Source organism: Amblyomma mixtum, chromosome 7 (genome assembly GCF_055824585.1).
Source record: "Amblyomma mixtum isolate Tamu chromosome 7, ASM5582458v1, whole genome shotgun sequence".
In the NCBI taxonomy this organism is placed as follows: domain Eukaryota; kingdom Metazoa; phylum Arthropoda; class Arachnida; order Ixodida; family Ixodidae; genus Amblyomma; species Amblyomma mixtum.
The window spans coordinates 100,517,681-100,533,320 of NC_143018.1; the positions used below are offsets into that span (position 1 = coordinate 100,517,681).

Sequence of the window (15,640 nt, forward strand, 5' to 3'; positions counted from 1 at the left end):
CGACACGCGAGTTCCAGCCACGGTTCGGAAGTGTGTGCTCTGTGTCTAAGCGGTTATGGCATAAAAATGACTTGACACCGGTAAGCAAACTCATGCATTCAACTCTCCGTTTAGCTTTCCCACAAATACATCCAAACCTCATTAGTAGGATTGGATGTATTCTAGCGATACGAGGCTTTGTGAGCAAAATAATCGCGCAATCCCATTTGTTTCCTTCTGAACTTTTGAGAAATATTTTGTTTTAATAATTTACATTCGATCTGCCAATTTAGCCGCTACTTTTTGTGCTTAATTTGGCAAAATTTGTTTTTTTTTTCGAAACTGCTGATGTAAAATTTCGCTAAATTTAGCAATTTTTTTTGTCGCCCAAGCTTTGTTGTTTTTCAAGATGGCTGCGCCCATGGGTCGCTGAAGTTGTTGGGCACCTATCACAGCGGATGCTTCGATCCTGCTCAAAAATCTCGATGCAGATCGAGTTCTTTCTTTCTTTCTGAAGAATGAGCGATGCAACCGGTGGAAATGCGTCTTTAGCTGCTGCTAAACGAGCTGCCCGAGCAGAGGCTCAGCGCCGCCGACGCCAGAATCCTGAGGTACGCGCCGCCGAAGCAGCAGCTAAGCGCCGCCGTCGTGAGGACCCTGCAGTTCGCGCCGCTGAAGCAGAAGATCATCGCCGCCGACGAGAGGACCGAAGAGTTCGCGTTGCTGAAGCACAAGCTAGACGCCGTCACCGAGCGGACCCTGCCGTACGCGCCACCGAAGCCGAACATCATCGCCGCCGCCGCCGAGATGACCCACGGGTTCGCGGTGCTGAAGCACGAGCTAGGCGCCGCCGCCGAGAGGACCCTGCCGTTCGCGCCGCCGAAGCAGAGGATCATCGCCGCCGCCGAAAGGATCGACGAGTTAGTGACACTGAAGCACAGGCTAGTCGCTGCCTCCGAGAGGGCCATGTCGTTCGCGCCGCTCTAACGCGAAAACGAAACACCTACCACGGTCTAAGAATGTATTTAGGTGCTGACACTGCGCCCGGCGGCGCTACCAGATCTTGTTCGCTGCTCCTTGCGCTTCTCTCGAACGTGGACAGATGGCGCCGTACGATGGGGGCTTTTCTAGTCGCCGAGCTGTGGCGGCTGTAATGCAGGTGTTCCGCGATCGTTCGGTGCCGTGGCGTGTACGTGCGTTTTTCTAAATGCGGCAAGGCACACAAGTATTGAAACTGTATAGACACCGAATAATTTTGGCCAACTTCGTGTTTTTTTTGCTGGGGCTGCATGAATGGGTTGAACAGCAGTGAGAACGCTGCCCTGCGATCCTTCTGAGCTCGTTATCAAAATGCGCTCACTGCAAGGATTTTCATTCATCCGCACGGATGCTGAGAGGATAGTCAACTATGCCGACCCTTAAATATAAAAGGTCGGCCGTAACACGCGTGCTCCCACATTTAGGCCAAAGTGCCTACGTGTACACGGTCGTCCACTTCTAGTTTGAACACGGCTCCGGGCGGCCGGCGCTCCGCGCAGCGCCTCTCTCGGTCGCCTGAGTAACTAGCGCGCAGGCGAAGTGGAATCCATAGGCGTGGCTTTCGCCGCGTCGTCTGCTACAGCGCGCCTGCGTCGCCGGGTTAACCTCGGCTTGCGGTGAAGAGCACTGAGCGCGCAAAGCGCCCGGATGATTTCTGTTTCTGACGCAGCAGATTAGAAGCACAGTACCTGCGCGTGGTCGAGAGCTGCATCAGCGGTGGCTAATGCTTTTCCTTATCGTTCCTTCTTGTAATGAACACGTAACAATAAGCTGATACGGAGAAAGACATCGTCCAAGTGGGAGTTCAAGCGGTTTCCTCTGAGGCCACCACCATAACATAGCTGCAATATTTTACCATTTGAAGCTATTCGTGCCCAACAGCCAGAATAAGCCGGCGGCTCACGGGTGCTTCCATCCGCTTAAATTGCCATTCTGCATTGTCAGTACTAAATGTATGGCGCGCTACCCTGGAGGGAGATTAGCACAAAACCAGTACAAAAACCTGCACTGCACGGTAAGAATCGTGAAATAGAATGAACGAACGGAAAACATGGTCATGTTTTGCTCATATGCCCTGAAGAGGGGTTGCATAAGAGCAGCAACCAAGGCCTGCGTAGCGATCATTGAAAATCATTTTCAGACGAGTTCATCGGTGAGCGAAATGTTCAGCGGTTATTTTAACAAATTCAGGAAACTCCCCAGCAACTTAGCCCCTTCTGTGTTAAGCTAAAGAACCAAATAAGAAAATTTCGCCTAACCTGCACCTGTATTGCCAGTAAACATAATTAAGCACTGGCATTTTATTGCGGTGCGGCACATCAGCGGATTAAAGCACCCGTGAGCCGCCGGCTTGTTCTGGCTGCTGGGCGCGAATAGCTTCAAATGGTAAAATATTGCAGCTAAGTAATGGTGGTGGCCTCAGAGGAAACCGCTTGAACTCCCACATGGACGATGTCTTTCTCCGTATCAGCTTATTGTTACGTGTTGATTGCAAGGAACGATAAGGAAAAGCCTTAGCCACCGCTGATGCAGCTCTCGACGACGCGCAGGTGCTTTGCTTCCAAGCTGCTGCGTCGGAAACAGTAATCATATGGGAGCTTTGCGTGCTCAGTGGGAATGCGCTCTTCACCGCAAGCCGAGGTTAACCCGGCGACGCTGGCATGCTGTAGCAGACGACGCGGCGAAAGCCACGCCTATGGATTGCACTACGCCTGCGCGCTAGTTACCCAGGCGACCGAGAGAGGCGCTGCGCGGAGCGCCAGCCGCCCGGAGCCGTGTTCAAACTAGAAGTGGATGACCGTGTACATTCAGACATTGCTTGAGCAGTGTAATGTGCCAACTCTGTGAGAGAGTGCCCACGATATAGAGAACATGGTTAACTTCGGCCAGCTGGGGTTCTTTAATGTGCAGAGAAACCTCAAGCCAGGAATAGAACCCGCGCTCTTGTGCTGCGTTGTGGAATGCCTCCACCACTATATGAATGAGCTCAGGGACCGAAAGGAAACCAAGTGTGCATTTGCGACATTCTAAAGGCTAGTGCAATGCACTTTTAGCTACGCGACGCGAAAATGGTTAGTGGAGATTCCTCTGTCATTCCTCCTGCCAAGCTCATCTTTTACGCTGACACCGACGATGCTGAGCTATTGTCTTCCTCAAGGAAAGACTGGCGTGGATGCATAGAGGTAAAATACTTGCGCTACTCTAAACTGAGATTGGTGGATGTCAGTTGAGATTAATTGCAGTTTGCACGGTAAAGCGACTTGTTGACCCCAATAATGTTGGGCCATGAAATCCTCCATCGAGCGTTCTAGGGTCCGGCAAATTACACAGCTCCATATTTGTTATGTTGCCGGCATGCCTTGCCATATTTTGCGGCACCAAAATGTACAGCGGGTAGGAAGTGGTCACGAGATCGCCGACCGAAATTAATTGCTCCGCTGTCATGGCATGTGCAGAGAACCACCTAGAACGTTAAGTACCCGGACCATTGCCCAAGAGAACAAATCTTAGCACCATGAATGCTGATGAAGACAAAGCTTGAACTTAGATAAGGAGGTGTTTCCAAGTTTCATGGCGGAAGAACAGCATTGCATCTTCCTTAATCAACTGACATGCATCATGTACTCCAGCCACCTATTCGCAGTTTCTTTTAAGGGCTTCATGATGGATCAGTGCCTTTTTATTTTTCACTGGCCATACCTGAGGACAGTGCGGCAGGTGCGGACCGCTTGCTTGCCTACTTGGCGCACATGACTGCAGACTATCGTTTTCTAGGAGGCTTTCTTGAACTTGCCTGTTTGGTCAAACATTTGGGACATCCCTGAAAGATGCTGGGCGTAGCATTCGCCAAAGCCACCGGTTTCATGGGTGCATTTAAAAGTGCCTTTCCATTGAACTCGACGTAGTATGATTTTATATCGTATGCTCGGGAAAAGTGCTTCGCACAGACGTAGTCGCTCGGTTGCAATATCCTCTCTGCTCTGGGGATTGGCTGGCGTCAAAGTTCTAGGCGAGCAGGCTCGGACGCAGCTCTAAAAGGTCACACTTAGTCAAAACAACTCTGGTAGCCCGATCTGCAGTTGGATACAAAGCATAATCACCTTTAGTCTGCTATTGGACCGGGCTGGACCCCTCAGGTGTGCCACAGCAACAACCAACGCATCGCAGCCACGATGTACATAGGCTGCGACGACCGTCCACGGTGTCGGCCTGCACCTGCGTTTGCACAATGATTACTGCGGCTGGGTCAAAACCGCGACACAAAAAGCTAATTCTAGCAAACTTTGTTCGTGCACAGTGCCTGCCACGATGTGGAAGCCGAGAACTAACTTCCACACATTGTGATGCACTCTGGTAGCGCAAAACGCCGACAGATACCGCCTAATACAGCACCGATAGCTGTGCAAACTGCTCAACCGCATCCGCTGCTCCGCAAGCGAATGGCCACTACTCTGCAGCGCCCCCGCGGCACTGCGGTCGGCGCATGTACTAGAGGGCGAACACGATCTGTGCGTGCTTTCCGCCGTAGCGGGGGGTCAGTGTCAACACCTAAAATATTCTTAGACAGTGACACCTACAGAGCTACGATCAAATTTCGCATTAGGAAGTATTGCAGTCATCCTTAGAAGTTTTGCCTCACACATCTTTGAAATGAAACCGTTTTGTAAATGAGGTAACTATTAATCGTCATTTGTTGCTTCCCAAAATTTTAATGAGATTGTAACATACTTTTGCAAGGTTCAGATTTTGCTGTGTAGTGCTGTGTAGGCCTTGTAACCACTCCCGTTTCTAATCCCTCGAGCACAACAAATCGGTGATGAAGTGAAAGTTACCAGAGTAAACTTCTTAAACATGTAAACTAAGTAAGTAAAACTAGGCAATGTTTCTACTGCAGTAGTCTTGACGTCATAGTTACTTACTTTTCATACTTTCCTGCTCAGGTGGCCGGGACTCTTACCAGGAGCTCTGGCAGCTCTGTGCGTCACTCCTCTGGTCCACTAGGTTTGAATGCAGGTCAGTACTTTCAGCGTCCCTTATTGGTATCCTTGTACATAATGTTCTCTGTCATTCTTACTCAGCATAATTGAACCCGCCGCGGTGGCTCAGTGGTTACGGCGCTCGGCTGCTGACCCGAAAGGCGCGGGTTCGATCCCGGCCGCAGCGGCTGAATTTCGATGAAGGCGAAATTCTAGAGGCCCGTGTGCTGTGCAATGTCAGTGCACGTTAAAGAACCCCAGATGGTCGAAATTTCCGGAGCCCTTCACTACGGCGTCTCTCATTAGCTTGAGTCGCTTTGGGACGTTAAACCCTGTAAACCAAACCAAACCTAAACCAATCAGCACGGTTGATAAGCAGTGTGCAGCTGTCTAAACATGCCACGAATCCTTATCCCCATTTTTATCCATTAGAAAAAAATGGGCAGGTTTTATGATGCTGGGATTGCTTTCATCCTGGTGATTTTTTTGTTGTTATAAACACACTTATGTGATGTGGCATCTGGAAAAGAACTAATAATGGGTCATACAGATTGATCTGAAGTGCTTAGTTGTATCCCTGAGAAGCTCTTCGACTTACTGAAGTTCGGACCTCTCCCTTCAAAGAGTGAAGCACATTCTCTCTGCTTTATTAGAGTGGAACTGTCTGAGCATGCTTGATTTCATGCAAGCCCTGCATAAACACGAGCTAACTTTGGGCAGACCACTTCCAGTTTATCACTGCTGCAAAAGCACGTATTTAATCCTATGTTTATGTGCACGGTATCCTCAGCTGCTGATGTGCCACAGCACCTCAGCGCAAGTTCTTCCCATGTTACCTGTTCTTGTGCATGCCTTAGCAACATTCTTGCAATGTGAAGCCTTTAAGCTAAGGCAGGCACAAGCGTGAAATGTTGATTTCATATATGTGCATTCTGAAAGCACAGGCAAACTTGGATTACAAGATAGGAAAAGTACAGGTGACTACAATCAGTGTGCATTGAAACAAAGTGACAACACGTCCCCATCCAGGGAGCTCTGGTCTAACTGCTTTGCAGCGCTGCTGAGCTGCGCTTTAAAGGGCCACTGAGGAGAAATTGATGTTGGCTTGTATCAACAGAATACCAGCTCCTGATTACAAAAACGCCACTCATACTGACAACAAAGCTCTTGTAACGTAGAAAAGAGCAAGAACCAAAATACAGGTATCGCCACCACAGGCTAAACTCGCAAGTACAAGCGTGATGACGTCATAGGACAAAACAGTGTTGCTAGAACCAATGGTTCTTAGCAGCCAATGGTCGCCTGCAGCATCGGGACCAATCAGTGCCTGCTCACCGGCGGTAGGCGGGCTCCCGGTATTCAGCTAACGGTAACAAGGTACACGGTATGCTAAAGGTTTCTGTTTGCGAGAACTTTGTTGACAACTTCGAGAACGGGATCCATCGTAATGCTGGCAAAACGCCAGAGCAAATGTAAACAAAGCGACGGTGCAAACGTAAGCAAAGCGATGGTAGCGACGGCCGCAATAGCCGATAGATGCCTTCAACGTGCGGTCGGCGGTAGCTTTCTTTTCGGCTGCTACTAGGCCGCACTGCTGGCCGCCAGAAATCACGCAGTCTGCGTTACGTCATGTGCACGTCATGTTTCACGTCACTTAGTCCTGTGTCGTCATAAGAGAGTCCCAAGTTTGAATCAGAGCGGCGGGAAAAACTTTTTCAACTTCGAATCCAAATTTCTTAGAAATAAATGCATCTTTCGCTGCCGGCCAAGTGGCACCAAAGCCATGAAATGCCGAACTGTCAGATTTTGCTTTAAAAAAATATTAATATAGCTCTCCTCACTATCCTTTTAAGGACATGAACCACAATACGTGCACATGTGTGCCTCTTTTGGTGACCCTCTAAATGCTTCACATGCCCTCCTTTTGACAATGTAGTTCGCCGGCGTCTTTTTCAAATGGAAAACCTGCCAACGCCACATGAGTTGCCGGCGTCCACAGTGATCACTTCATGCTATGAAGCACATATCTATAGCTGAAGCCATCACTCTGTGCAAACAATATCAGCATGGTGTTGACATACACGGGTGGCTTTGGCTATAAATTTGTGATTTCCTCAAAGACTAAGATCAATTGGTAGTCAGTGTTCCCTTTTCCACCTTATGTACTCCTTATTCCTTCAATCTTTTTCCATACTGGTCTAAAAAATATAGCTTGAGCCAGCTTGTACAAACCAGGATTCTTATTGATCCTGCTGTTGTCCTGTCGTTGCAAAAACACATTGAAAATGCACGTGTTGTGATGAACTTCAGAGCTTGTGAGTCTTTATTTTTTTTTTTTTAGTCCCGGTGCTTGTTCTAGCAAAGATTGCATCAGATGAATTTTCTACTTCCATAAGGGCTTCATTCTTGGACAGTGTCTGCATCTTCGGTAAATGAACACTTTCACTCTTGCCAACAAAGTGTGCTAGCATTAAAAGAGTATAGACGCCTGATTTTTGTGGCACATTTTCTTCTACACAATGATGCGGAAGATGCTACTATGCATGAATCACCACGTGGTATTCGCCTACAACCGCTGAATAATTTATAATCAAATTTTCCTTTCATGCTGTTTCGGTTTCAGTTTCAACAGCCATACGATGGCTCTGACGTCAAAAAGTGGTTATGTGTTACGTAAGGCATGAAAAAACTGTGACATCGCTGCTTCATCGTTTTAATGCACTACAATGCTAAAGCCAGGTTTCCTCATGAGCCGGAATGACGATGAATACAGAAGCAGCAATTATGTTGCAGTTTTTTCATGCATACATGACCTATAACTACACTTTGACGTCACAGTCATCGTTCAGCTGTTGAAACCGAAATAGCATGAGAAAGCAATTCGATTATAAATTATTTAACAGTCATAGGAGAATACTGCGTGGTAATCCATGTATAATAATGCCTTACGCCTCATTACAAAAAGGAATACGCGAACCGAAAAGTTAGGTGTCTATACTCCTTTAAAATGCTGACTTGTTTGTTGGTGCATGACTGACGAGGCGAAACAGCGTTGGAGACAGCATGAAATTAAAAATTGATACACACAGGCGTTGCATGACATTCACAGGACATGTGCATCACTTTTTCCAGTCATCCTGTCTCCAAGCTGTTTCGCTCTTTCTTGTAGTGCTAGCATCCCGAGGTGTCAACATGTGAACAGCTGGCTCACACAGTATGGCATTGAACACTGCAGCAAACACTGCCAGTGTCTACATGGACTCAGTGGTAGTGCTATCTCGAAATGTGCCGCATCATCCCCGTCAGCAAAATCAAGGCAGGTGCGGTGTTCAGAAGGCCACCCAGTTGGAAATGCGTATTGTTGGGAACAAAAGTAAGAAACCCCACACCCACACACTTTAAGTTCCGATTCCTGCCACACTGTGAGAGGGGGGCACCACTTAACAAAGCACTTCTGGGGTCAAGACGGGCCCACTGCTCCTGTCTCGACACCAGAACTGTTGTGTCATGTAGCGCCCCCACGCAGAGTGGCATGGATGGGAACTTGGATGGGGGAATTTCTTACTGTTGCCAACAATAGTATCTGTGTAATGCATATTGTGTTTCCCTCCCTGTCCGGCTACCTCTACAGTGTGGCACTTGGGTGCCGGTCAACCACAGTTCGCAAGCTGTGTTCACTTCTGTGCACGACTGTAAAAGTACCTGCTGCAGAAGGCAGGTGTGCAGCTCAGATGTTGTGTGGTGTCCCATGTAAACAAAATCTCGTTGTATCTGACACCACAGCAGCATGGTCAAGAACGTGAACTGCCTTACAAAGATTGCATGAAGCTAGTGGAGCATAAACTAAGAAGCAAATGGCAGACCAAGTGGTGTGGCGAAGTCAACAAGAAACCGTTCATGGTAAAGCCAATCCTGGGCGACTTGGAAATTAATGTTGACAGCAAAAACATTATATTAAGTTACGTCAGCTTAATGCTATGTGCACATGGATGTCAAGTCTGCAATACGACTTGGACACCAAGAGGTCTGCGTACATGCGGACTTCAGCATTGCATTGCACACACACACTTTGTGCATATCAGACAATCAAGACAAACCTACATGTGACGCATGCAGACACATGTTCGCAGTGGAGCACATTTCATCTGCAACTTGGGAAATCAAGAAAGAAGCATTTTACTGCACTTAGTAGCGAACATGTTTTGTTATCCCAGCTTGCTCTCGGGGGGAAAATGCCATTTTGGACTTTTTATGAGCCTTCGGGTTCCTAAAGGAAGGGCAAGTTTTAAACAAGCTGCAACTTTGAAAGCTTTTTATTCCTTTAATGCAATAAATGGCCACCTTCAACCCCTTGAATGGTGCACGATATCCTCAGCCACTGTTGCACCATGAAACTCAACACATTTGTATGACAGGTCAATGCTTTAGTTGTGCATGGCCTGGTTTCCAGATGTGGCCTTGTGCATTTGCCTCTCTTGTCTCTTCAGGCGAGGGAGGTGGCAAGGAGGCAGCCTACAGTTGCACAAAGTGCACGAGTGCAGCAGCGGTGCATCGTGCAGACGCTCAGTGCCAAGTGGGACTGCTACCCATGGTGTTCAGCAGGTCGACTCAGGGCTGCGCACGGCTGGACGTCAAGTCTGTGCAGTGTGACTTCATTGCTGACTGTCTTGTGCGCATAAGAACTTCAGCCATGACACAGACGGAGAGAGAAGGTGCTCGGGTGTCTCTCTCTCTCTCATTATTTTCTTATTGTGATTCACCTGAATAGGTGAAAAATTAAGGCCAGTGCAGTGCAAAAGTGGTATGGTACAGGTGATCATCATGGGTAACGTTAGCTGATTTTTTTTTGTTTTTTAAATCTGCTTCTGAAGATGCAACTTTTGTTTCACACTTCAGTGGGGAAAACAGTGGCACTTGTACTGTGCCATCTTCACTGTTGCCAGACTGCTTACTCTACTGTAGGCCTATGGCTTCCCCCGTATCCCATCCATGAATCAGTCCTGTCCTTTGCCAGCTGCAGTTGCCCTGAAGACGCAAATTTCCCCATTTCTTCTCATCATGTCACTGCCTGCCATCTCCGTTACTCTCTCCTTGCCTTGGAATCCACTCCGTTCCCCTCAGCCACCATTGCTTATCCGCTCTCCGCACTATGTGCCTTGCCCTTGGCCCCTTCCTCTTCTTGAGCTCAGCTAGCTAGGGTATCATTAACTGGTGTTCGTATCTCAAACCACTCTCCTCTCCTCCCGTCCCCTAATGTAAAGCCCATCCTTTTTCTCTCTGTAAATCACTGTGTGTAACCCTCAACCTGATCTCAAGTCTGTGCTGTGCATGGGATCCCAGTTTGTCACATGCCTTGCATTCCTGCTCACCTTCACCTGATGGAAAAACCGTGTTGTTTCTAGGATTTTAAAAAGCTCCAGGTTTTCAACGAAGTCCCAGAACCATAGATTGAGCGCACTCTATGCTTGCAGCAGTGTCTTGCTAAGCCAGCTGAGCTGTATGCTGATTAACGCCGAAGATCTCCAGCATACCAACCATGGTCAGGTATTGAGTCTGTCTAAACCAGAGGAACCCCAGTGGCTTTCGGAACGTGTTGAGGCGCCCCAAGCGTCTTGGCTGTTGTTCCTTCCTACCTGTTATGATGCAAAAAGAGCAGGCAAAGAGCCCCTCAGAAAATGCCAAGATTCAATTACTGACTGCTTGTATAGTGCAGCAATGTGCTATAAGCAATTGCAGTGTAGTCGTTCTCAAGATAAGTGAGTAAAGGAAGGATGGGAGTGGAGGGACGCATGAGGGAACCCGTGATTCTCATGGAGCCAAACTACAGAACCACTGGCCAAAATCAGCTGAGTAGCTTCCAGCTAGTTGAGCTCCGTCCCTGCTGTAGCACGCAAGGCGTCCAGCATTTAGAAAAGAACCAGCAGTGACTGTGGATGGAGGACAGTGCATAGTGTGAGGGGGATGCAAGACACCTCTGTTTGGTGCTGCCATGAAATGGCCGGTCACTTAGAGCTTGTGAGGAACGGAACAGCATTGCAGCTTCCTTGTAGTCATTGGGCACTTCATCCTCATCATGAGCACGCTAATGAAGAAGGTGAAGGAAGGGAGACGAAGAAGGAGGCATCCCTGAAATGGATTGGCAGGCAACATGTACTCTCGTTTGTTACTCTTCAGTGCTTTGATCAGGCAGGTTGGCAGTTAAAGTAGAGCTTTTGGCAGTGGTTAGGCTGACTGCTCTCCTCGATGACACAAGCGCGAGGAATGCTAAGGTAGGAGACTAGGAGATGCGCAGACCTGGTGGAATTGTGGAGACGAAGCGATGCTCCGCCATCTTCAACCAGACTTGCCTCTCACCACGTTCGTCTACACATGTCCCTTGAGTTTTGGCGAGCCTGTGACAGACCCCTCATGACTGGCGTCTCGTGGGCCACATGCTGAATGGCAGGATTCGTGCTGAGAGAACCACATTGGATATCGCAGAAAGCTGTGGGAATGGGGATATGTAAAGACTTAATTTATCGGCTCACTTTTGAGGACTTGTGTGCAGCATCAATGCTCATCGACGCTCAGTGGCATTTACATAGTGCATGCATAGTCACTTTCAAAACGGTTTCATGGGCTCTTTAACTGTGCATACAGAGGGCTAGAAAGGAGATATCACGGGGTTCTCAAACCGGGCTTCTTTGGTTGATATTTAGGTTCCCCGAGGAGATAAAGCCACGCAGGCCTAGATCACCACTTTTACTTTACTCACTCTTATTATGGCACTAATCATGTTGTAATTGCTTATAGAAGACTGTTCCACTTCACAGGCGGCGTTTCCTTTAGGGCCTGCCCATCTTCATGCTCTTTCTAACGTTCTATGTTAGGCAATAAGGGATGGAAGCCAAGACAGACCTTTTCACATTTGCAAAGCCACATTGGATATCCCGAGGCTAGAACCCCTGGAGTAGATTGACAGCTTCTGCTTGGGTTTAATGTGGCAGCTGAGTGATGGCGTTTGGAATGGCAACACTGCCCCGCTGCCGCTGTTTCATTGGCTCACTCTGGCCACAGGCATGGTGCGGGAGCTGGAAGGAGAGCGGCGCGAGCACCTGCCACTGGATCTACGCTGCATCGTGTGTGGCCTGCAGCGGTCCCACAACACTGTGCTGCATCCTCTACCCGAGCGTGAGCCCGATCGCCACAAGTGGATTGACTTTGTGCAACGGTGTCCTGGTCGCGGTCACTTGCTCGGCTGGACGCCGTCGGAGAATGAGCAGAGTTTCGTGTGCTCCCTGCACTTTGCGTCCGGCTCCTTCACACGCCTCTTTCCAGAGAAGCGCCTTAGGCCTGGCGCCATTCCCACCTTGTACCCAAAGGCTGCTCTCGTTCCCACTCTGGGACCGGTGACATCCTGGGAAGATTGTGCAGGAACGTGTGTTTTGTGATGTGCGGGTGAAGTGTGAATTTTCTGTTTGGGCACGGTGTGAGACAGTCACAGTAAATGTGTGATGCAGTGGTCGCATCACACCTTACTCGCGGTTTGAAGTTGGCGGTGCCTCTCAGCTGACTGTGACTCAAGAGTTACCGTGCAGTGCTGCCGTCAGTACCTGCCGGTGTTGCAGCCTTCCTCAGTGAGTGCCACGATGGTGCAGTGGTGCCATGGCGCAGCTCACCTCTGAAGAAGTGGAACTTTGCGTCACATCTCTAAAGCTATGCCAAGTTGATCGGTATGGTATATGGGGCTTAATGTCCCAAAGTGACCCATACGCTGTGAAGGACGCTGCAGTAGGAGTGTGAAAATTTCGTCCATATGCCATACCTATCAAGAAATGTCACACGTCACTAGAAAGTGCATTGTTTTTAAGTTTTCCCTACGGCTTTGCAGCTTCTGTTGTGACGTCTAAAGAAATGCACATTCTTTATCACAACCTGTGTGGTGACACAACTTGCTTCCCTTGTCAACTTCAGCCAGACATATCCCATCTCCAGACATATCCAGACATATCATTTGACCATCATGAGACTTTTTCCTCATCACTTTGGGTTAAATTTTCCATTGCAGCCTGAGTGCCATGTTAGAAAATGTGTACATTTGCTATACTTCAGCACTTATCACCAGTAGGTGCACCTTCTACTGTGCAGTCTGTCTCAGAAGAAGAGCAGGTTGGTGTGGCCACTCGCGTTGCTTGTCTGTGATGCTCATTTCCATTTGACTATGCCGGTGCATTTGCATATAAATGTGAAGTTAAACTCATGCCCTAAATAGCATTGCAGGTGTATGTACTGCATGTGCAGCTAACAGACCTGGGCTTCATCATCACCTCATGAGGGAGGATTATCGCCCCAAAATTTGTGAGAGTGAGGGTGGGCAGAGGTGACGAGGTAAGGGTGCCACAAAATTCGGCGCATTATTGAAACACAGAAACAAAAACAGCACTGCGTGGATGCATCTCGCCTGCGTGGGTCGTAAAACGGGGGAAAAGGAAACCCCCGGAGAGCTACTAGCCCTGTGTGTGTGTGTCTGCCCCCTCCACTACTGCTCGCCGGAGGGAATGAGTCAGCCATGACGTCGATTTTTCTAGAATGTCGGAGATGCTTCTACTCCTAACTGGCGGAGAGGCTGTAGCCTTGCGTGCCGTAAGACATGTCCCCCTCCTCTTCACTCGCACGTCGGCGGCAGTGCCACGCCAGAAATTGCGAGATGCTCCTCCAAGCGACTTCTGGCTTTTGACCAATGAGGATGTGCAGCCGGCTTGAGAAGTAAAAGGAGACTGCACGGCCAATACTGTGTGTATTTGCGCGCCTACTTTGGTGCGTAGAACAAACAGACACGGACCAAGCCTATATAAGAAGGGCATTGACCGCTGTCAGTTTAGCCTGAGCCGCCGTTTAAGCTTCATCGAAGCGCGCCTGCTCAACTCCCGGGGCAACACCACTCGCCCCAGCCATCGACCAACGAGGCAGCCCGCGCCAGCATGCGGGACGGCATCGTCGTGGACCTCTGGTCGTTGGACTGTCGCAGTGCCGGCGAACAAATCGTTTGTTTGTTTGTTTGCCTCTGTCTTGTGTTAGTGCACTTTAGGTGCACTGTACTGTAGTACTGTACTGTACTGTACTGTAGTCACCCTCGATTTTAACTTTGCACGAGTTGCAATGTTTTGTTAATCACTTTGTATGTGTTTGTACTAGTGATTGTGTAATCCTCTGTATCGTCTCATCGCTGTATAAACTTTGTTTTGTTTTGTAAACCTTTGGCTCCAACCCATTCTCTGGCTTGCGACCAGCGAAAGCTGGGCACCAAACGACCAGAAACCTCTTGTCACTTGGTAGCTGGTCTCCGCTGAGCTTGCCACGCTGAGTCGAGGGCATCTCCTTTGAGTCTGAGACCGCTACCCCCACATGCTCTAGGGGTGTCTGGGAACGCCATGCACAAGTGCGTGAAGTTGGGTGACAGGGGGTGAGGGAGGAAAAGATGCATGGGTTGAGGGGGAGGATGTGTTGCAAAGCTTGTGCATATGATTGCCGAACAAGCATAGATGCAGGGACAACAACTAAATTAGAAATTATGGAGGGCACTTAAGACTACTTATGCGCTTTGATTACAAAGGCATGCATTTATTTTTATTTACTTTTTTTCTTTCTGCATTTGTAATCACACACCTACTTTGTCCTTTGTCGCCCTACCTGTTTCGCCCCTGGTTCTGCAAAATAAATGCAAAGTTGAAAGTCAACGCCCGTCTGTCACTCTCACTATGTCCTGTCTCTACCATGCTGTATCTTTTCACTCCGCAGATGTGTCGCCACTTCACCTCGCTCTCTCGAACTTGTTTTTTGTCCGTGTAGTTAGATCTCTTGTATATAGTGCTGTACTTTTGTACATACTGCTTCGTTCAGTCTGTAACATTGTGTACTTTATACATCTTTTTTGATCATTATGCCAGTATTATCCATGTCTTAACTCCACCCTATCCCTCCTTTTGTCTTATCTATGCAACTTTGTAATAATAAAGCAGCAAGTTGGGCCAGTTGGCGATGCCTCGTAATAGAAAGAACTTTCCTGTGCTGAAAACACAAAGGCAGCCACGTAAAAGGCACAACATGCACAGACTTTAGGCTGATTTTAATGGGACATATATGAGGAGTATATGTGGAAAGGCCAAAGGAAACCGCATGAAAACATAGCAGCTACGCAAACAGCAATCAAAGTAGTGACGTTGCCATAACAATTCACATGTTGTCCAGGTAGAAAAATTCAGTATGCAAATGAAACAGAAGGCTAGCAGATGCACGTATTGGCTCTTTTCTTGATGAAATAGTAAGCCGCCTTGATCTCTCTTGTTCGGCGAACCTCGTGGCGGAAAAGTATGTCACTGCGTGAAGACAACGGATGGCACTTTTTTTTTTGTCTTTCTTTTGTGCGTAGCATATTGCAATCACTCAGTTCAGCCCTTGGACGCGGCCGGGCAGCCACCAAACCACGGGACATGACGTCACGTGGTTTGGTGATGTCACGTCACGTGGTTTGGTGACGTCACCACGTCACCAAACCACGTGAAAAAAAAAGAAAACAGGAAAAAAAATAAACAATAATACATAATAAAGAAAGGACGGCTGAGCATGGTGGCGGTTGCCACCGCCCCGTTTCAAAGGGGGCGCTCCTA

At 48.4% G+C, this 15,640-nt stretch overlaps 1 protein-coding gene across 1 annotated transcript; it reads left to right on the forward strand.

Moving 5' to 3' along the window:
- The first annotated feature begins 376 nt into the window (after positions 1 to 376).
- LOC149337006 (uncharacterized) lies at positions 377 to 15,434 on the forward strand. The gene is made up of 4 exons (XM_089553229.1): positions 377 to 899; positions 4,959 to 5,031; positions 9,482 to 9,706; positions 12,051 to 15,434. The coding sequence occupies exons 1-4, from the start codon at positions 498 to 500 to the stop codon at positions 12,422 to 12,424; spliced, it is 1,074 nt and encodes a 357-aa protein (XP_089409355.1). The 5' UTR covers positions 377 to 497; the 3' UTR covers positions 12,425 to 15,434.
- The last annotated feature ends 206 nt before the right edge of the window (positions 15,435 to 15,640 follow it).